The sequence below is a fragment of the Lithobates pipiens genome, unplaced genomic scaffold (assembly GCF_037356315.1).
Source record: "Lithobates pipiens isolate NorthernLeopardFrog02 unplaced genomic scaffold, aLitPip1_a1.2 Scaffold_28, whole genome shotgun sequence".
NCBI lineage: Eukaryota > Metazoa > Chordata > Amphibia > Anura > Ranidae > Lithobates > Lithobates pipiens.
The window spans coordinates 45,945,552-45,966,981 of NW_027507789.1; the positions used below are offsets into that span (position 1 = coordinate 45,945,552).

Consider the following 21,430-nt stretch of genomic DNA (forward strand, 5'->3'; position numbering starts at 1 on the left):
AGAGCCACCAAAGGACCCCAGAAGAGGATGTTTGGGCCCACTCTGTGCAAAACGAGCTGCACAGTGGAGGTAAGTATGATATGTTTGTTATTTAAAAAACAAACAAAAAAAAAACAAATCTTTAGTGTCACTTTAATTCCCCAGTTGGACTTCAGATGGTCTAAACACTTTAATTTTACTCAGTCAGATTCCAATTGCATTGATTCAGTATCACTGTGTGATGTAGCCGAGCCGCATAAAGCAATTATTTCCTAGACCAAGAAGATGACAGCCAAGCATGTTCGGAAGAATGTTGGATGAAATCAAGAGATCTGAAAATGAGAGATTATACACGGGGGACTGAAGAGCTGCGGTGATGGATACTAATGCAATGATCAGAAGATTTCCTATGATGGAAATGACAAAGACGTTTAGGGAGACTGTAAGGAAAAAATATTTAATTTGTGAAGTTTTCCAAATCCTCAAATTAATTCTGAGACTTTTGTATCATTCTTTCCACACATAATATTGATCGACTCCATCAATCCATAAAACATTTTTAGTCCATGATGGTTTAAGTCATCAAGATCATTTAATCAGATGTGGCAAATCAAGTCTAATGCCTTGAAAATGTTTCACCCCTAGTCCAAATGGCTTCTTAAGTTGAGAAAAAGAAAGACATGACTTGGGTGAGCAGTGAAATTTTTTTTTAGGAATAATATGCAAGTCAAGTTTTTGTTGATTTGTTAACACTAGCTAGACATTAAAGGTTTTTGCCTTAATGTATTCTCTATGTGTTCCCCCCTTCCTCTCCTTAACTGTTACCTGACTCCTGTATCGATAATCAATACAGCAATGTGCCGATCTTCTCTCCTCATTCTGCTCACACAGACTTTGCTGACAGCAGTGGGAGCCATTGGCTGCCGCTGCTTGTTAGCAGGTTGAAAATAGCTAGTTAGGTGATGTCCTGGATGGGAGTGTAGGAGGGTAGGAGTTAATGCTTTCTGAGTTTGACCCAGTGATCCTGTGTTGTATAAAAGTGACAGGAGTCCATACTCATGGGATTCCATGGTTAAAGAGGTTGAAGAAGACCCTTAGGGGACCAGGGTCCACAATAGGCCAGGGAGAGAGAGATGCAGGACCCATAAGGGAGAAAGTTGGAGAACAACACCCATGAGGAGCAGAAGAATGTCACTCATTACTTCCCAGATGTAAAGTCGTCAGAACTTGGGGTTCGCCACGATGATGCCAGCTGCTGGAGGATGCCTCTGATGGACTCTATAATGACATGGACACCACCTTTGCAGGTATTCTGGGGCAGCAGAAGTTATGGGGTGTAATGCAAGTAACCAGCACCACCTCATGGTTCAGGTCACTAGATACTTGGGGTATGAAGACACCTCCATAAGCATTAACACATTGTGGAGTATGAGCAAGTGGTTATCTAGGATAACATATATCTACAAGCAGCCTGTCATTAAGCGTGTGCCTAAGATAGGTGGGATAGCCTCTTGCAGGAGGGAGTTGTTGTTGGCACTCTCCCCATGAGCCGTCAGTCTCCCATAGCAACGGGAGCAGACTCATGTCGCAAAGGTCCCTAGCCTGTGCCGAGGTATGGAATAGTTAAGTGCAGGCATGGAGTCCACTCTATGTGCACGGCGGGACCCCATACTGTTACTGGGAGTGAGGTAGCGGTAAATGAAACCTGATCAGAGCATAAGCAGAGCATATTCCTATTGTTTATTTCTCAACCTCAACACCCAACCCTGACCAATAGTCCAGCTTTCCACCACCCCTTTTGTATACCAGGTTTTTTGTCGCTGTCTGTACCACAGATGGAGAAGATTTTTTTTTTTTTAGAAAATAGCTCATACAAGCTACTGAGTGTTGAAATATGAACATTCCCAATTATAAACAATGGATTGATTGGGTTTTAACATCATTGATTAATAGCAACTAATTACTTCACATTTATCCAGTCATTAGGTAGGATTGCATCAAAGTCCGTGCTCATTAGATGTCTTCTTCAAGATAAGGCTGTCAGGGTAGTGGTCAATCTGGTGATTCCCCATGTCTGTTGAGGTTCCTTGGGTCTGTGATGAGCTGGGATCATAGATTTCCCCTTCAGACTTGTTTACTAGACATTGAGGTTGATTTGCTAAGGGCAAATAGTCTGTTCATTTTGCAAGGGAAGTTACACTTGCATTTGCCCCAGAGCTTAGTAAATGTGGTGATGTTTCACTTTTTAAAGAATACACAATCATGTGCAAGGAAAAGGAAAAAAAAATGTTTTTGCTTGCACATGATTGGATGATGAAAGTCAGCAGAGCTTCACCTTTACTATGGTCTGGAGTAAACTCCCTTGCAAAGAGCATCTTCTCTAGCAAAGCATGCAACCTATTTGCCTTTAGTTAATCAAACCCATTGTAGTAAAGTAAACCTTTGCCTTTTTGAAGCAGAGTTCTGACAATTTTTTTTAAAGTCAGCAGCTACAAATACTGCAGTTGCTGACTTTTAAAATATGGACACTTACCTGTCCAGGGCGCCCGCGATGTCCTCACCTGAAACTGATCTGTCCCTCAGCTCTAGGGTGGAGGCTCTGCCATCTTCCGTAAGGGAATCGGGAAGTGAACAGCCTGGTTCTCTACTAAACATGTGCGAGTCGTGCTGCGCATCCTCACTGGTCCCTGCTGCCTTCTGGGACCTGTGTGTCTCCCAGAAGACAGTGGGGGACAGGGGGCGGAGGAGGGGCCGGACATGGCCTAGATCACTGAAGAGCCTGCAGCGATCTATGCCCGGAAGTGGGAGCAAATACCTGGATTAGACAGGTGTCTGCTCCCCCCTCCCCCCTGAAAGGTGCAAAATGTAACACTGGAGGGGGGGAGGAATCCAATCAACGGAAGTTCAATTTTTGGGTGGCTCTCCGCTTTAATGTTAGATAACACAAAATGTACATCAGATGCAAAATGGATGATCATTGATCATCTGTACTTTCCCTACACAACAGACAGCAATAGAAACCTGGCAGAGGTTCTAAAACCTTTATAACTCCATACAAAATAAAAAATTTTAGCTGGAGTTTCATTTTAAAAAATTTCTGGTGCATCATGGCAGTTGAGTTTTTTCTTATTGAAGCTAAAATTTGGTTAACCCCCCTGACGGTCTTCCCGAGTCTGGCTCGGGGTGGAATTTTTATACCAAAAGCGGTAACCCCGAGCCAGACTCGGGACTGCATCGCTGGATCCAGGAGGAGGTTTACTTACCTTCTCCCTCGGATCCCGCGTTGTCTCCCCACTGTGCGAGCGAGCCGGGTCTCGCTCGATCTATCACATCGCCGATCTCCGTTCCCTGCGAGCGTTGCGACGCACAGGGACGGAGATCGGTGCCAAATTCAAAAAGTGAAACACACAGTATACATACAGTATAATGTAATCTTACAGATTACATTGCTGTATGAAATTATTTCACATCCCCTTTGTCCCTAGTGGTCTGCCCAGTGCTCTGCATGCAGTTTTATATTATAAAAACTGTTCTTTCTGCCTGGAAACTGGAGATTGTCCATAGCAACCAAAACTGTCCCTTTACATCAAAAATTATTTCAGACCAACTAGAAAACAGCGATAATAAATTAGAATCACTCGCAGAATTGAGCGGTAGCGATTTGTGGGGAGATCCGTCATCAAATACTGAAAAGTAATGACAGTGACAATTCTGCAACTCAGCAAATTTCAGTGTTTTTGATTTGATTACATTATTGAATAATTTTTATTATTGTTATATTATTATTTGGTACAATTATTTATAATTATTTATTATATTATAATTTATGATTTCATTTTTCAAACTTTATTATACCCGGGATGTCTGCTAGACTCTGGTTTGGACAGATTTAAGAGAGTTATTCCTAAGAATTACAGGACTACAAAATAAAACACCAAATTTTCATGCAAAATAATGGTACCGCTTTTAGCACCTAAAATCTGAAATAATCGTACCGCCAGGGAGGTTAAAAACATGTTTTTCCTCCACAGCTTTAGTTACATTGCTTACCTGTAACGAAGTATGTCCCACAATGTCAGGCTGCTGGATTCTGTAGAAATCTTCACTGCAGGGCTGCCCTGTCCTCTTCCTGCTGCTAAACTTCCATCACTGTTGGGGTTAACAGCTTCAAGTCTCCAGGCTCAGCTGCACTAAAGATGATCTGACAGGGACACGCCCCCTCCTGCCCTCTCCTCCACTGAGAAAACTTCTATCACTGATTACGCTGCCTGTAACATGATCTGTGAGTGGAGGAAGAATCCTGAGACGGATCGGACTCGCATCCACACTTTTTTTTTTTCACCTTTTTAGAAGTTACTTAACCTCCCTGGCGGTATTCAGGATTGTGGCTCGGGGTGGATTTTCAGTACCAAAAGCGGTAACCCCCCCCCCCCCCCCCCCCGAGCCAGACTCTGGATCGCATCGCAGGATCCAGGAAGAGGTTACTTACCTTGTCCCCAGGATCCTGCGATGTCTCCCTGCTGTGTGTGTGAGCCGTGTCTCCGCTTGATCTACCACAGAGCCGAGCTCCGTTCCCTGCGAGTGTTGCGACGCACAAGGACGGAGAATGGCGCAGTAGGCTTTTTCAGTGCTGGAGTTATCAGGAAAAAAAAACATCAAAAAATGTAAGCAGCATATTTTTTTTTTTAAGATATTCCATAAAAAAGAGCATGTGACAAATATAAAGTAGGTGTTATCCCAGGCTGACTGCAAAAGTGGAAATACACTTTAACCACTTCAAGTCCACAATACATATATATATGTTTTGGCTTTGAAGTGGTTTACCGGGATTATGGCTGAAGATATCAGCCATAACCCTGATTTTGTTTTTTACAGCCGACGCCTAGCTTTCTCATGAAAGCGTTCCAAGCGGCTCATGAGCTGCTGAAACACTTTCCAAAGCTCGCTGGTGTTTCTCGGGCTTACCGTTTCCGCCAGTTCGCCCCGAGAAATGATCTGAGGGCGCGGTCGGCTAGTCTCAGAGCTGATCAACGAGTAGATCCTCTTTGATCGCCTCTATGTATGGCCTTGGAGGACCGGAGCGACATCATGATGTCACTTCTGGTCCAGGCTGAAAGTAAAAAATTTTTTTTTAAATCCTTTGCTTTAAAAGGTAAAGGAGAGAGTCGGGGTCTTTTTGACCCCAGATCTCTCCATAAAGAGGACCTGTCATTCTTATTTCTATTACAAGGGATGTTTACATTCCTTGTAATAGGTATAAAAGTGATCAGAAATAATTAAAAGGAAAGTGTAAAAAAAAAAAAAATGTAATATTTAAAGCGCCCCCATCCCTCTGTGCTTGCGCGCAGAAGCAGATGCATAAGTAAGTCGCGCACGCATATGTAAATGGTATTCGCACCACATACAGTATGTGAGGTATCATCGCGAAAGTTAGACCGAGAGCAATAATTCTAGTGCTGGACCTTCCCTGTAACTCTAAACGGGTAACCTGTAAAAGTGTTTAAAGCGTCGCCTATGGAGATTCTTAAAGTGGAAGTAAACCCTCCTATTGTTTTCAGCCAAGGAAGCTGCCATCTTGGCCTCTGTTTAATCTTCAACTGCTATGGTGCTGCACATATGATCAGTTATGACACCAACCATTGGATGGTTTGACAGTTTGGTTGAGAGCACAACCAATGTGACAGTTAGCATTTCCGGCATGCCGGGAATGTAACAGTTTTTTTAAACGATTAAATCGATGGGTTTACTTCCAATTTAAGTACCGCAGTTTGTCGCCATTCCACTAGCGTGCGCAATTTTAAAGTGTGACATGTTAGGTATCTATTTACTCGGTGTAACATCGTCTTTCACATTTTTGAAAATTTGGGTCTATATTGTGTTTTGTCTCATTTTGTAATTCATTAAAGTGGATTTTTATTAAATTGTGTTTGCAGCAGCGAGAACACACTGCGATATAAAAAATTGCAATGATCGCCATTTTATTCCCTAGGGTCTCTGCTAAAAAAAAATGTGTAATTTTCTAGCTAAACTGATTTAACCACTTGCCGACCGCCGCACGACGATGTACGTCGACAGAATGGCACGGGCAGGCATATGGGCGTACCTGTACGTCCCTGCCTTCCCGCGGGTGGGGGGCCCGATCGGCCCCCCCCGGTGCCTGCGGCGGTCGGTATTCGTTCGGGAGCGATCCGGGATGAGGGGGCGGCCATTCATTCATGGCCACCCCCTCGCGATCGCTCCCGACGAATGAAAATGCTCCGTGACATCACTTCCTCTCCTGTAATGTAAACACAGGAGAGGAAGTGATGTAATCTCTCCTCCGTGTCGGTATTTTTCGTTCTGACACCGAGGAGAGAGGATCGGTGAGTTGCACCAACACGACACTACACAGTAGAACATGCCAGGCACACTCACACCCCCCCGATCACCCCCCCAATTACCCCTGCCCCCCAGTCACAGTGACACCAATGTCATTTTTTTTTTTTTTTTTTTGCATTGGTGTCATTTGTGACTGTAATAACTGTTAGGGCAGTTAGGGTTAGCCCCCTTTAGTTCTAATGTACCCCCCTAACCCCCCCAATAAAGGTTTAACCCCGTGATCACCCCCCGTCGCCAGTGTCACTAAGGCTGGGTTCACATTGCAGCGGTTTATGAGAACGAATGTGATTCGCACCGCACTGCAGTGCAAATCACATCCGATCTCTGTGCGATTCGAGTTCAGCCATACAGATTATATGGCTGAATTCGCGCCGCACCCGCCGCAAATTCGCACGGGACCCTTTTTTTGGTCCGCAGCAGAATCGGATCACATGGGTGTTCACACCATGCGATCCGAGTTTGCAGATCGCACTGCGATATGCGAACTGATCTGGGGGTGTCATTAACATTTCACTGACACTCCCAGCAGTTCGCATAGGGCAGTGTGAACTGCCGCCGGGAGGCATGCAATGCGGGAACCCGCCGCGGATTCGTGGCGTTCCCGCATCGCTCCAGTGTGAACCCAGCCTAATAAGCGATCATTTTTCTGATCGCTGTATTAGTGTCACAGGTGACGCTAGTTAGGCAGGTAGGTATTTAGGTTCGCCGCAGCTTTTTATAGCGCCAGGGACCCCCATATACTACCGCATAAAGCCCCCTGATTGCCCCCTAGTTAACCCTTTCACCAGTGATCACCATATAACTGTTACAGGTGACGCTGGTTGGTTAGTTATTTTTTTATAGTTTCAGGGCACCCGCCATTTATTACCTAGTCTCACTAGTGTACCCCTAAATTTAGGGGTGTCTACTTTCCAAAATGGGGTCATTTGGGGGGGGGTTTGTGCCATCTTGGCATTTTATGGCCTTCAAAACTGTAACGCCCTTAGAAAGCCTGAAGGCGGTGCTTGGTTTTCGGGGCCCCGTACGCGGCTAGGCTCCCAAAAAGTCCCACATATGTGGTATCCCCGTACTCAGGAGAAGCAGCAGAATTTATTTTGGGGTGTCATTTCACATATGCCCATAGCATGTGTGAGCAATATATCATTTAGTGACAACTTTGTGTAAAAAAAAAAAAATGTTTTTTTTGTCATTATTCAATCGCTTGAGGCAAAAAAATAAAATATTCAATGGGCTCAACATGCCACTTATCAATTTCCTTAGGGGGTCTACTTTCCAAAATGGGGTCATTTGGGGGGTTTTGTACTGCCCTGCCATTTTAGCACCTCAAGAAATGAGATAGGCAGTCGTAAACTAAAAGCTGCGTAAATTCCAGAAAACGTACCTTAGTTTGTAGATGTGACAACTTTTGCGCAAACCAATAAATATACAGTTATTGACTTTTTTTTTTACCAAAGACATGTGGCTGAATACATTGTGGCCTAAATATATGACTAAAATTGAGTTTATTGGATTTTTCTAATAACAAAAAGTAGAAAATATCATTTTTTTTTCAAAATTTGCGGTCTTTTTACGTTTATATCGCAAAAAATAAAAATCGCAGAGGCAATCAAATACCATCAAAGGAAAGCTTTATTTGTGGGAAGAAAAGGACGCAAATTTTGTTTGGGTACAACATTGCATGACCGCGCAATTACCAGTTAAAGCAGCGCAGTGCCAAATTGTAAAAAGACCTCTGGTCATTGACCAGCAAAATGGTCCGGTCTGAAAGTGGTTAAACTTGTAAACAAAAACTGCCAGAAAAAGCCTGGTCTTTAAGTGGTAAGGAGTAGGACCATTTAGATTTTCAAGATAAGCATAAACTAGAGTGGTTTTAGTAGGTAGGGAAAGCAGAGATGAATGCAAAATGAGCATTAGAGTCATTTAGTAAGCAGCATAATTTAGTAATTACCTTAAGATCAGATGCGTTATTTTTGACCATACATTGGAGACTGTGTTTTGTTTTATTCAGTGTGTCCGTCCAGAAGCTGCAGCCTCAGCCAGGCTATATCTTATATGAGATGTGGGAGGGAGAAGACTCCTGGAAAAGGTAAGAGTGATTCTTCAGTACGGGAGTTCCTATCTATTTACGCTGCACAATTTTATAGTTTATAAAAATCAGGACTTTAAGCATACCTCCCAACTTTTTGAGATAGGAATGAGGGACACCTATCAGCAAAAGTATGCAGGTATAGAACACACCCATTACCACGCCCCCTTAAAGGGAAATTGTACAAAAAAAAAAGATTGGTTAAACCCACAAGTCCTTTTTTTTTTTTTTTTTTTTTACCACTACTATTCCTTTATATTGGCTTTTGGAATTTAAAAATGCAGAAATTTAGAAATCAGATGAAAGCTTTAGCACTGGAAAACCCTTTTTGATAGATAAAAAGTGCATTTCTTTATACATTTATATGGATCAGACCAAAATTAGGGACAAATGAGGAGGGAAGAGGGACAGAGGGACGTTGTTCCAAATCAGGGACAGTCCCTCGAAATCAGAGACAGTTGGTGGCTATGTTTTAATGGTTCTTTGTGCACTAAAATTAATGTTTGTTACTGACAAAATATAGGTCTGATACGCAGTTACACAAATATCGTGCAACATAAAAATTTGTAACTAACATCTTTTTATTCTACAGGTTATTTACTTTAAAAAAAAATTAATCTTTGAAGGTTTTAAATCATTTTTTTAAGTAAATTTGGCAAATTTCAACATGCACGGCTAAAAATGAATAAAATGCTTCAATGGCGAAAAGGAATAAAGATGGGACTGTGCATGCTGCCACCTAGTGCTAAAAAGTGAGAATAACAGGTGCTCTTAGTTTAAAGAATATAATTAAACAGAAACATATTCACAGATATGTGCTTTCATTAAAAAGGACTAAATAATATTTTTCATAAAAATAGAAAACCTAACAAGAGCATTGAGAAAGCTTGCACATTTGATTATTTGTAGCATGCTGCATAGTTGGTAACGTGTAAAATTTTGTAACATATAATATTTTTAAACCTCCACCATTATTATGCCACGCTAACTAAAATAAAAAGCATTCTGACAGTGGAAGTTTATATAATGGCTGTAAGGATAATAAAAAAAGAGAGCTAAAATCACTAACATTTTGGGGTAATACTTATAAAATACTTGTTGCATGAATGTCAGAAGCATTCATGCACACAGAACTAAATGCCCTGTAATTTTTGTAATAGAGTGTAATTCCTGTATCTTCATCCTCATCTAGTGTCCCCAATGTGGTATCGTTTTCTCAAGAGGTGTTTCAGAAATTATAGAATATTTTGTTCAGTGTGCAGGAAGGCATCAGACATTCATGCAACAAATGTTTTTGAAGTAATTTTCAAAAGACGGCTACAGCAAGGGCTTCCAGTGGCGGGAGGGCGTCAATAGATGTCCTCTTGTGCCCGTGCTGACCCGCCCTCTGCGGCACACGGGTGGAGTAATTGTCGTGTGAGCGTGAGGAGAAAGGATTTTTTTGTAACTGGCTTCTGTTACAGTGACATTGGTCCCACTCAGTGCTGCTAATCAGTGCCAACCAGTGCCACCTATCAGTGCCTACCAGTACTGCTAATTAGTGCCCAACAGTACTGCCAATCAGTGCCCACCAGTGCCACCTATCAGTGCCCACCAGTACTGCTAATTAGTGCCCAACAGTACTGCCAGTCAGTGCCCACCAGTGCCACCTATCAGTGCCCACCAGTACTGCTAATTAGTGCCCACCAGTACTGCCAATCTGTGCCCATCAGTGCTTCCAATCAGTGCCCATCAATGTCTCATCATCAGTGTCACCTATCAGTGCTGCCTACCAATGCCTATCAGTGCCTCATCATCAGTGCCACCTAACAGTGATGCCTATCAGTGCTGCCTATCAGTGCCCATCAGTACCACCTACCAGTGCCCATCAGTGCCACCTATCAGTGCAGCCTCATCAGGGCCCACCAGTGCCACCTCATCAGTGCAGCCTCATCAGTGCCCATCAGTGCAACCTATCACTGCCCATCAGTGAAGGATAAAAATGATCTGTTTGCAAAATTTTATAACAAATTCTGAAAAATTATTTTATTTTTTTTCAAAATTTTCGGTATTCTTTTGTTTCTGTAGCAAAAAGTAAAAAACCCAGTGGTGAATAAATACCACCAAAAGAAAGCTCTATTTGTGTGGAAAAAAATAATAAAAATGTTGTTTGGGTACAGTGTTGCATGACCGCGCAATTGTGGTTCAGAGTGCGACAATGCTGAAAGCTGAACATTGGCCTGGGCTGGAAGGGGGTATAAGTGCCCAGTAAGTGTGAGATGTATTATGGGGGGAAAAAAGTTCCTCCACGTCAGTCCCACTAATATTGATGGGAAAAGCTTAGTCAAAAAAAAAAAAGTAAAAAAAATAATTGTATTTATGCACATACACAATTGGGTTGAAAACAGAAAATTTTTCCCAACCTGTCCAATCGCTTTCATCTTCAATCCTGCAAATTCCATTAAATAAAAGTATTGTAAAGCAATCCCCAATTGCTGGATTCAACTGTCTGCATTTGACTTGTCTGCATAGCGCCTCTTTAGATGCGGCGCACATATGCATTTGCATTGCAGGCAAAGCAGGTCCAACACAGAAATTTGCATTTGAAAACGTGCATTTGAGCAGTACTGCATTCAAATGCAACAGGCCCGTCTATACAATAAATCACAAAACAGGGGCGGACTGACAACTCATGGGGCCCCCGGGCAATAGGAGATTATGAGCCCCCCAGGCAATAGATTATGGGGCCACACAGTATACACACACACACACATACAGTATACACACACAGACACACAATATACATACACAGTATGCACACACAGAATACACATACACACACTGAAAAGGTACTGGAGAGGCGGGCAGCTATAATCTTGGGATTTTTTTAAAAACACAGATTTTTACATACTGTCCCTGGTTTTATTGAGGCTGGCAATCCTGATGGTACCCCTTAGTGGCATGGGGCCCTAGGGCAGTGCCCGAGTGCCCGAATGGTCAGTCCGCCCCTGTCACAGAAACAATTTGTGTCATAAAATCTCTGATAAATCCAAGTATTTTCTGCAGTAAATGAGAAAAAAATTGTTTGCAGGCAGTAGCTTTTAATAAATAGCCATAGAATATAACTAAAAATTTGAACTGATAAATAATAAACCCTAAGTTTTTTTTATGCACTTTCAGTAGCTGATTTAATCACTTACTGAGCATGTCTCTTCTTTATCTATTAAAGTGGTAGTAAACCGCAAAAACAAAAACTTAAAAAAAAATGGTCCCGGCAGGATAATAGAATAATGTGCTAGTATGCATCGCATACTAGCATGTTATGAAAGACTTACCTTAGAACAAAGCCTTCCAGCGATGCGCTGTCACAGCTGACAGGGCTTCCATCTTCAACCGGTCTTCCTTTTGGGTTCACGGAGTGCAGCCACTTGAATGGCTGAGCCACCATGATGTCACTTCCGTGAGTCGCTGCCGTGGCACGGCTCTCTCAATAGGCGCCATTGAGAGTGCAGTGTGCATGCGCCGGTGATGTCACGGGCTGCTATTATAGTAAATAACTCCTAAACGGTGCACGTTTAGAAGATATTTATTGTACCTCTGATTTTAGAGGGCTTGTGTACCCGCTGCACTTTTTTGTGTCACTTTTTATATGTGGACACATTTTTTATGCACCGGGTGAAGTTTTTGAGTGTGTTTTGCACGCCACAGGCTTTCAAAAAAAAAAAAAATAATAATTTATTGTACCTATAGGTATTCCTTATTATAGGCGTACCTGATGGTACACCTAAAAAAGGAGGTATTTAGTACCACTTTAATCTTGTCCTATGTTCCAATTTAACTACTTCAACTCTGGAAGGTTTACCCCCCCCCCCCCCCCACACACACACACTCCTGATCGCGCAATTTTTTGCGATACTGCACTGCATAGCTTTAACTGACAAGTGCGCGGTCGTGCGATGCTGTACCCAAATAAAATTGATGTCCTTTTTTCCCCATAAATAGAGATTTTTTTTTGGTTGTATTTGATAACCTCTGCGGTTTTAATTTTTTGCGCTACAAATAAAAAAACTACAAACAATTTTGAAAAAATATATATATATATTTTTTACTTTCTGCTATAAAACAAATCCAATAAAATAAAAAACAAAACAAATTTCTTCAATTAAGGCCAATATGTATTCTGCTACATATTTTTGGTAACAAAATCCCAATAAGTGTAGATTGGTTTGCGCAATAGTTACAGTGTCTACAAACGATGGGATATTTTTAAATTTGTTTGCTAGTAATGGCCCTGATCAGCGATTTTTAGTGGGATATTGCGGCAGAAAAATCAGACACCTGACACTTTTGACATTTTTTTTGGGACCAGTGACACTGATATAGTGATTGGTGCTAACAATATACACAGTCACTGTACTAATGGCGCTGGCAGAGAAGGGGTTAACACCAGGGGCGATCAAAGGGTTAAATGTGTGCCTAGGGAGTGCATACTAACTGTTGGGGAGGTGCTTTTACTACTGGAAGATATGAATGTGTGACAGGGGCAGGAGGTTTTTTTTCAAGCACCTGATTAGAGCCAGAGGCTCTAATAGGCTTCAAAAAAGGGTGGGATTGGGGCGCAGAGAGTGTGCCCTGATCCCACCCAATTTTGTGACCATAGCGAATGAATATTCACTATTTTCACACCGCATTGCCTCCCAACAAATCTAGAGGCAGGTCAGTGAGACCTGTTTTCTGATTGACCAAAGTGCCAGGTGTCCCTATTGGATGCTCAGCGCTTTGGCGGAAGTGGGACAGAGCGGAGGAAACTGAAAAGAGGAGAGGAAATGCCGGAGAAGAGGACACCTTACCTAGGTAAGCACCGGTCCTCCAACACGGAGTGTCCTACAGGGGGTGTGTGAGTGGATCGGGTTGTCCTGCAATCCATCCCGGGGGGGGGGGGGGGTGGGGGGTGGGAGCTGGGTGACTTTGATAGGCACACTGGCAGCATATGATGGGCACACTGGCAGCATTTGATGAACACACTGGCAGCATATGATGGGAACACTGGCAGCATTTGATGGGCAGACTGGCTGCATTTAAAGGGCACACTGGCAGCATATGATGGGGACAGTGGCAGTGTTTGATGGACACAGTGGCTGCAATTGATGGCACAGTGACTGCGTTTGATGGACACAGTTGCTGCAATTGATGGCACAGTAGCTGCATTTGATGGGCACAGTGGCAACATTTGATGGCACAGTTGCAGCATTTGATGGGCACAGTGGCAGTGTTTGGGCACAGTGGCTGCGTTTTATGGGCACAGTGGCTGAGTTTTATGGGCACAGTGGCAGCGTTTGATGGCACAGTGGCAGCATTTGAGTGCACAGTGGCTGCAATTGATAATTTTTTTTATTTTTTTATTTATGGGTACCTTAAATAAATAGGGATAATTGTAGACACGCACACACACACGCACTCACTCTGGGTGGACAGGTGTCTTTATTCAACCTTAGTAACTATGTAACTTTTTAAAAGATAAAAAGGGCATTTTATATACAACTATATAGTTCAGACCAAAATGAGGGACAAATGAAGAGAAAAGAGGGACAGGGACAGGGACTGATTTGTTCCAAATCAGAGACTGTCCCTCGAAATTAGGGACATTTGGGAGCGATGCAGGATCCATGCCTTCTGTACTCACAGAATGACAGTCTGCCTTGTTTACATAGGCAGACGACTGTCATTCTATCAGAGTAACAAACGATTGGTGGGTCCCAGCGGACATCAGGTCTATGGGACCCACTGTCTAAAATCACAGCAGGCTCAAGCTGCGCATGCTCGCCCCCAAAACCCGGAAGTGCAGAATCACGTATATATAAGGGATTCTGCACAGATCGGCCACCCTGTAGCAGTAAATCTGCTCTGGGGTGGTTGTGAAGCCGTTAAGATGGTCCAATGACTATTGCCCCAGGTTTTCTGTTTCAGTCTGGCCCCTTTCTCTTGCAGCATCCTCTGGAACACCTCTTGCATGCAGTTAGGTCTCCCTAAACTGTGTACATCAATAGAAACACATAGCCCTGTAGCCAAGGATAGCAAGGCACTTTTCTCCTCCTCCCCTCTCCTTCTTCAAGCTTATAGATTGCACTGTCCGCCAGTAGCTATTTCCTGTGAATACCAGAAGTTCAGGGAAGCAGCACTGAGAAAACAGGAGCCAACAGCACTGGAAAGTGCAAGTGCTGGAATAAGAATGTTAACAAATACTGAGGAATGCTTATTATTGTGCTCAATGTGCTAATCTAAAAACCACTGAGGGTTTAATACTACTTTTAGGGTAGATTTTTGGAATTATATGTCTTTTATGAAACTTTTTCATAAATATCTGTGATGTGTGAAGCAGGGCAGTCGTTGGCAGATCTGGAGCAAGGATGATAAGTCATCATTGAACAGCAAAGTAAACAATAGCTGAGTTGAAAGTCTACGTGCACCTGGCCACACTTGTTCAGTATTTAGCTCATAAGGCATGTTGGACTATATAATCAGAAAATCAATAAACCACCTGTGTACCTGACAAAGAACAATTCACAGCAACCTAATAAAACTCAGCAACAGACAGTATCTGCTACAGCTCAGCATATTAACACAATGGAATCTCATAAACACAAGTACAAGACCGATACCAACCAAAATGATAGTCAAGCTTTGGATAGAGTGGGGAAGACACAGAACCTCTTCCATCATTTTATTGCTATTGGCTGTCACAAAGAACAGGAAGTAGGTGAAATCTCCCCATTTCCTTTCTCTTTGCTGGTTGACAGAACAAGAATGGAGGCATATTTCTCCCAACAGGACAAAGGCAGTATAAAAACAATGCTTCTTCTAGAGCCGAGTCGTGTTAGAACATCTGTCAGGGTTTTATTGCCGTGTGTACCCATCAGGGAGATTTCTGCTCAGTTCCTGTCTGGGTGCCGAGTGTCAGTACAGAACCTCCTCTTTGAGGACACATACAGCATTAGTGTTGGGCGAACGATTCGGCCCAAACATGAGTTTGTGCCAGACATTGGCTGTTCGCCCCGCCGAATGCCCTGCAATGTACTGCTCACTGCACAGTGCATTCTGATTCCTGATTGGGCAAAGCTTTGCCCAATTAGGGCACAGTAAAAGCTGGTGGTTAAGGAGCAGGGCCAGGAAGCCAGCCACGGGCATCCTTAACAACCGATTAATTATCAGCTGTCAATGGGCTTACCTGCTGACAGCTGAATAAAAAACAAAAAAACAAACATTTGACGTTAAAAATAGTAAAAATGAAACATGGGGTCCTCCCCCAATCCATACCAGACCCTTCGGTCTCAAAAAGTAATAAAAACACAGAGACAGTTTTTGACAATTCCTCTATTAAAAAACTAAAATAAAGTGTCCCCCGATCCATCGGCAATCACGATGCCGACATCACTGCCGAACCCGGAGAGAAAAAAAAAGCTCTGCCACCGTGAAGGCAAACCGCGAATGACTGGCTTGCCGTTTGACAGTTCTTATATAAGTAAAGGGCAGGGCCACCTGGCAACATCACCTGGTGGTACCGCTCTCCTTGTACTGTCACCAGCCAGTACATGCTGGGTCAGTGACATGGTAAGCGGGTAGTGCCACGTGCCCGGTATGCTTCAGGAGGGGGGTGATTGGTCATCCCTTCCCCTTTTCTGACCTGCCAGGCTGCGTGCTCAGATAAGGGTCTGGTTAAATTTTTGGGGGGGACCCCAGGCCCTTTTTATAAAAAATGTTGGCATGGGCTTCCCCTTAAAATCCATACCAGACCCATGGTAAAGATGTGCCACTTTACAGGCAGACTAAGGGGACCCCCCCCCCCAGACAATATATTTAAAGGAATTTTTTATTTTTATTGTGAAATTAAATGAATGAATGAAATCACTGCTCCTGAAAAAACGATTGTTTAAAAAAAAATGTTTTGCTTTGATACATGTCCCCCAGGGCAGTACCCGGACCCCTATACCCCTTTTATGGCCAATTACTTGCATATAAGCTTTAAAAATGGGGACGTTTTATTTTTCCTGTTTGACCCCCATAGACTTCAATGGGGTCGCCGTTCGGGTTAGAACGTTTCCCCTGTTCGGGAGTTCTGCTGCAAACTGAACAAGGAGGGTGTTCGGCCCATCTCTATACAGCATTTAAAATACCAGAAGATGTAGACAGGAGTCACTGGTTCCAAAATTGATTATAGAACTATAGGCAAAACGTTTCATTTGGATAGAGAAAGGGAGGGTTATAACCCCTGTTGGTTTAATTTTTGCCACCTGGGCCTTATTAGGGAACTTTCCCTTCACTTCCTGTCCCATAGCCAAAACAGGAAGTGAGAGGAAATCCCTGCAAATTAAGGGTATTTCCTGAGGACCACCAGAACTAGTGTCCCTATTGGAAGATTTACCTTCTATGAATTATTATTTTATTACTATTATTACTATTATCCAGTTTTTGTTGTTGTCTGTGAACCCATTAGGGAAATCCGTCCTCTCTATTTGTCCTGTTTAGCATTATCATCGAAAGTGAAAGTAAAAGACAATCACAACCCCAAATTTGGGATTATCTTTTACTTTCACTTTCAATGATTATACTAAACAGGACAAATAGAGAGGACAAATTTCCCTAATGGGGGCACAGACAACAATAAAAACTGGATAATAGTAATAATAGTAATAAAATAATACTAAAAACAGGTGTTCTAATCCTTCTTTACTCTGTCCAAAACGTAAAAAAAAACCTGAAAACTGTATCCTACTTACCGTAATTTTCTTTTCTTGGTGCCTATCCGTGACAGCATACATGTGATAGCATCCCCACCTAGCTCCGCCCACAGGACCATTACATAGCTAAAAAAAGTTAACACAACAGCCCATTCCCTGTGCATCGCTAGGAACAAACTGGGTGGGTTTAGTATGCTGCCATGGAGACACCAGGAACTATGATAGCATTTTCAGTTTTCCTGGTGCCTCCATAGCAGCATACATGAGATAGATCAATAACTAGCTACCAGGGTGGGAAATCCCATCATAAGAAAGTGAATAAGCTACTGGCTTCCTGCCAAAGACAGGTGTAGTGAGGACTACTGAGCCCATCAGTAGTGCTGAAAGAATGCACCATAATAGAACATGATTGGCTCTCCTGCCTGTTATGTTGGTTGACATCTCTGCATAAGGTGCCCACGATGTTCAGATGCTGCTGGAGGAACGTACAGCAATTACTATTGGTGGTTGCAGCCCAGACATATAGCAGGGCCTTAGATTTAACTTTAGGAACCGCAAGGTGATTGTGCATTGAAGCCTTCTACCACAAGGTGATTGTGCATTGGAGCCTTCTACCACAAGGTGATTGTGCATTGGAGCCTTCTACCATTGTTGGTTTCTATGAGTTCCGTGAGAACAAAAAAGGGAATGGGCTGTTGTGTGGGTGTAAACTTTTTAAAGCTTTGCACTGGGCCTATGGTTGGAAATAGGAGGGGCTAATATCACATGTATGCTGCCATGTAGACACCAGGGAAAAGCTTTGCCTTTAGTTATACTTTAAGGTGAGTCCATACTATGTAGTACAGTGACTCTAGCTGGGCAGTTCTGTACTATGAAGGAAGCTCAAAGACACCTTGAGTGGACAATGGAAGGTTCAAGGAAAATGAGAGCACCACGCCAAGATTTGGAGTCCAAGTATAATTATTTAATTGCTGAAGTCTAAAGATAATAAAGGTGACGAATCTACGCGTTTCATGGGCTGTAAGATTCTCCTTGAATTTTTTTTCTTATTTTGGACTCTCAGTGGTTAATTGGTGTTAAATAAATTCTGGAATAAATTGTCTCTCTAATGTAAAATGCCTACTATAGCAGGAGCATTCAAGCTCAAAACCAGGCAATATAAGGAGCTAGTTTATTCCAGAATTTATTTAACCCCTGATAACCATTAGGAGACCAACAAAACCCCCGATAAATGGGAAACCTTAAAACCCTTGAAATACATGTCCTAGTCAGGCATCTAGGAAGGACTTGTGGAAGATATATATTAATTAGAGCTTACCATAATATTTACATTCTTAAATCAAGACCTACAGGAAAAACATATAGCTTATTGATCAATAATCAGAGTTTCATAAGCCACACAGTTGTTTATTGTACATTTTCACTTTTTCTTTTTGTTAGTCATCTTCAGTGTGCACAAAGCAAGGCCTTTCAGAGAGCATCCATCGATTGTCTGGAGGGCCCAGAGGAGATCAAGACCATGCTATTCCCAGGTGAACATCCGCAGAGGTCTATATTTGCAATAATACATTATTGGTTAGGTGCGCCTAGTAAAAAATGGTCTTCTCACTTGAAGGTTCATTTGAACTATTTATTTTTTCAGGGCTTGAGTGATAATGTTTAATAGTATGGGGAAGAAATGATCTTTGTAGTGTGAATTAGGTTTGCCACCTTTTCTTCAAGTTAAACCCGAACAGTTTAGAGGCGCCCGGCATTTTAATTTTTTTCATAGTATAAACTATATATATATATATATATATATATATATATATATATATATATATATATATATTTTGTTATTAAATAACATTTCTAATGATAGAAAGTTAATAACAAGAGTCCCTCTTTACATATGGATCCACAGAGTTCCCCTTTTACATCTGAACTTGCAGAGTTCTTTTTCACTGTAAGGGAGGACTCTGCAGACTCTGATGTAAGGAAGAACTCTGGGACCTCTAACATAAGGAAGGCTCTGGGAACCCTGATTTATTGGGGGACACTGAACACTCTGATGTACGTAGAGGACTCTGATGTAAGGGGAAACACTGTGGCCTCTGGTGTAAAGGGGAACTCTGATGTAAGGGGTGCTCTGAGAACCCTGATTTGCCTCAGTGTACTTACTCAGAGGCAGGAGAGAGAAGAGGGGTAGGCTTCAATCACAGACAGTGTGCACCTCTCATCCAGATGTATCTGAGGCTGCTGGACTTCAATCCTCGGCTCTATGCTTCAGAAAAAGAAAGTTGGGGCTGGACATTTGGAAATTTGGAGTATGGGCAGACACAGAGGAGTATCCTATCCCATCTGTGTGTGTGTTTGGGGGGGGGGGGGGGGGGGGTTGTTAATGCCGGCTTTATGTGTTGTGAAGGAGTGACAGACACACTCAGCTTAGACAACTGCAGCCAGCATCCCTGCTGGGAAGCCATAGTCCAATGTAAATAATGTGTCCGGGTTTCAGGCAGTCTAAAACCTGGACGTATGATTCCAAACCCGAACTGTCCGGGTGAATCCTGGACAGGTGGCAACCCTAGTCTGAATAGGGACCGAATGTGACCTGAGTGCAGTGATGGTAGCAGACCTGATCATTGTTTGGGGGAAGTCAATCAAGCTAAATTACTTAAAGAGGAGCTCCAGGCCCCCCCAAAAAAATTAAAGTCAGCAGCTACAAATAGTGTAGCTGCTGATTTTTGATATAAGGACACTTCCCTGTCCAGGGATCCAGCGATGTCCTCACCTGAGCTGATTCTTCAATCAGCTTCAGGTGCAGGTCCCGGCATAGCAAGCAAGGGAAGTAGGAAGTGAAGCCTTGCGCCTTCACAACTGGTTTCCTACTGTGCATGAGTGAGCCACACAGCGCCTTGTGAATGGTCCTGTAATCTTCTGGGACCTGTGATGTGTCCCAGAAGACTGGGGAGGAGGGTAGCTATCTGAGCTGAAAAAGGGAGCGGGTACCTGTCAAAACCAGGTGCCAGCTCCCTCTCAAAAAGTGGCAAATGTATTAGTGGAGGAGATACAAACTTGCAAACAAGTGGCGTATCCCCTTTTGGATGGAGCTGTGCTTTAAATGTAGTAGAGAAAAGTGAGGTTACCATCCTGACTTTGTTGCCTGGATGAGCTGTGTAAATTTCAAGACTGCCTTCTACGGCCAGCACACTGGTTAGCATTTATGCCTTGCAGCACTGGGGCTGATTTGAATCTTGGCCAGGACACAATTTGCATGGAGTTTGAATGTTCTCTCTGTGTTTCTATGAATTTCCACCCACATTCCAAAAACATGCTGGCAGGTTAATTGGCTCCAGTATGTGTGTACAAATTGGCTATGCACATGTGCTACAACATTCTGCAAGTCTGAGCAATTGGGAAGGGTTCAGGAAAGACCTGATGACCAACCTTGTAAAAAAGATTGCCAAAGCAATTCTGTGGAAAATGGCTCTCAAGTGTATCAGACATGATGCCCACAGAGCTGACCAACAGAATCACTGAGTTGAATACAATACTAATCTATATAGATAGCCTGTATTTTAGCTGTGCATTTATCTGTTTGTCCTTAATTAATTTACATTTCTCAGAATCCAAAGCAATGACAGCCCTTCTTTTTGTATTTGCAGCTTCTTGGTGGTTTTTTGAGTCCTAAGCGACTGCAACGTTCCATGGGGATAAGATCCGTGTTCTTTGGACTATATATCAGTTACCTTTGGGGAACAAAAGCAATTTATGCATCCTAGCAACCTAGTCTTCATGTCGTCGGTTGAGTTTTAACCCTTTTCCTTTGCTCTGCTCTTGTTCGTGATTAGGTTATCATCTTTTTCTCGATAACTTTCCCACAAAGAATGTATATCAAGCTACTGTGAAAGTGCAAATATTTAGATTCCTGAGAGGTTGTACAATAAAAATACAGTTGCTTTGTGTGAGTGTGACCCTATTTTCAATGTGGCGTTTCCTGATGATGCCACCAGTCTGAGCTATTTGCAGAAATGCTTGATATCACCAGGGCTGCTATAAAAGCAGTACAGCCAGCCCTCCTGTACTGGGACCGGGCCAGCTGGCTGTACTGTCTTATTGCAGACACAAATTCTCGTCTGCCTCCCCCTGCAGCGCTGCCAGCTTCTCCATCTCTTTCTTCCTCTGGCTATGCCGCAGAGGGACAGCTTCTAGCACATGCGCCCCTTCCGTCTGCTGTCTGGGCTCCCCCTGTGTGCCACTTTCCCCTGAAGTGCTGCCAGCTTCCTTCCTCTTC

At 42.9% G+C, this 21,430-nt stretch overlaps 1 protein-coding gene across 1 annotated transcript in view; it reads left to right on the forward strand.

Annotated features, from left to right (window-relative positions):
* The window catches only part of NECAB3 (N-terminal EF-hand calcium binding protein 3), a 145,292-nt gene extending 124,188 nt beyond the window's left edge, over positions 1-21,104 (forward strand). The window contains exons 11-13 of the mRNA XM_077459163.1: positions 8,366-8,443; positions 18,598-18,689; positions 20,802-21,104. Coding sequence (XP_077315289.1) covers positions 8,366-8,443; positions 18,598-18,689; positions 20,802-20,827 — 196 coding nt within the window. The 3' untranslated portion in view covers positions 20,828-21,104. The remainder of the gene's footprint in view (positions 1-8,365; positions 8,444-18,597; positions 18,690-20,801) is intronic.
* The last annotated feature ends 326 nt before the right edge of the window (positions 21,105-21,430 follow it).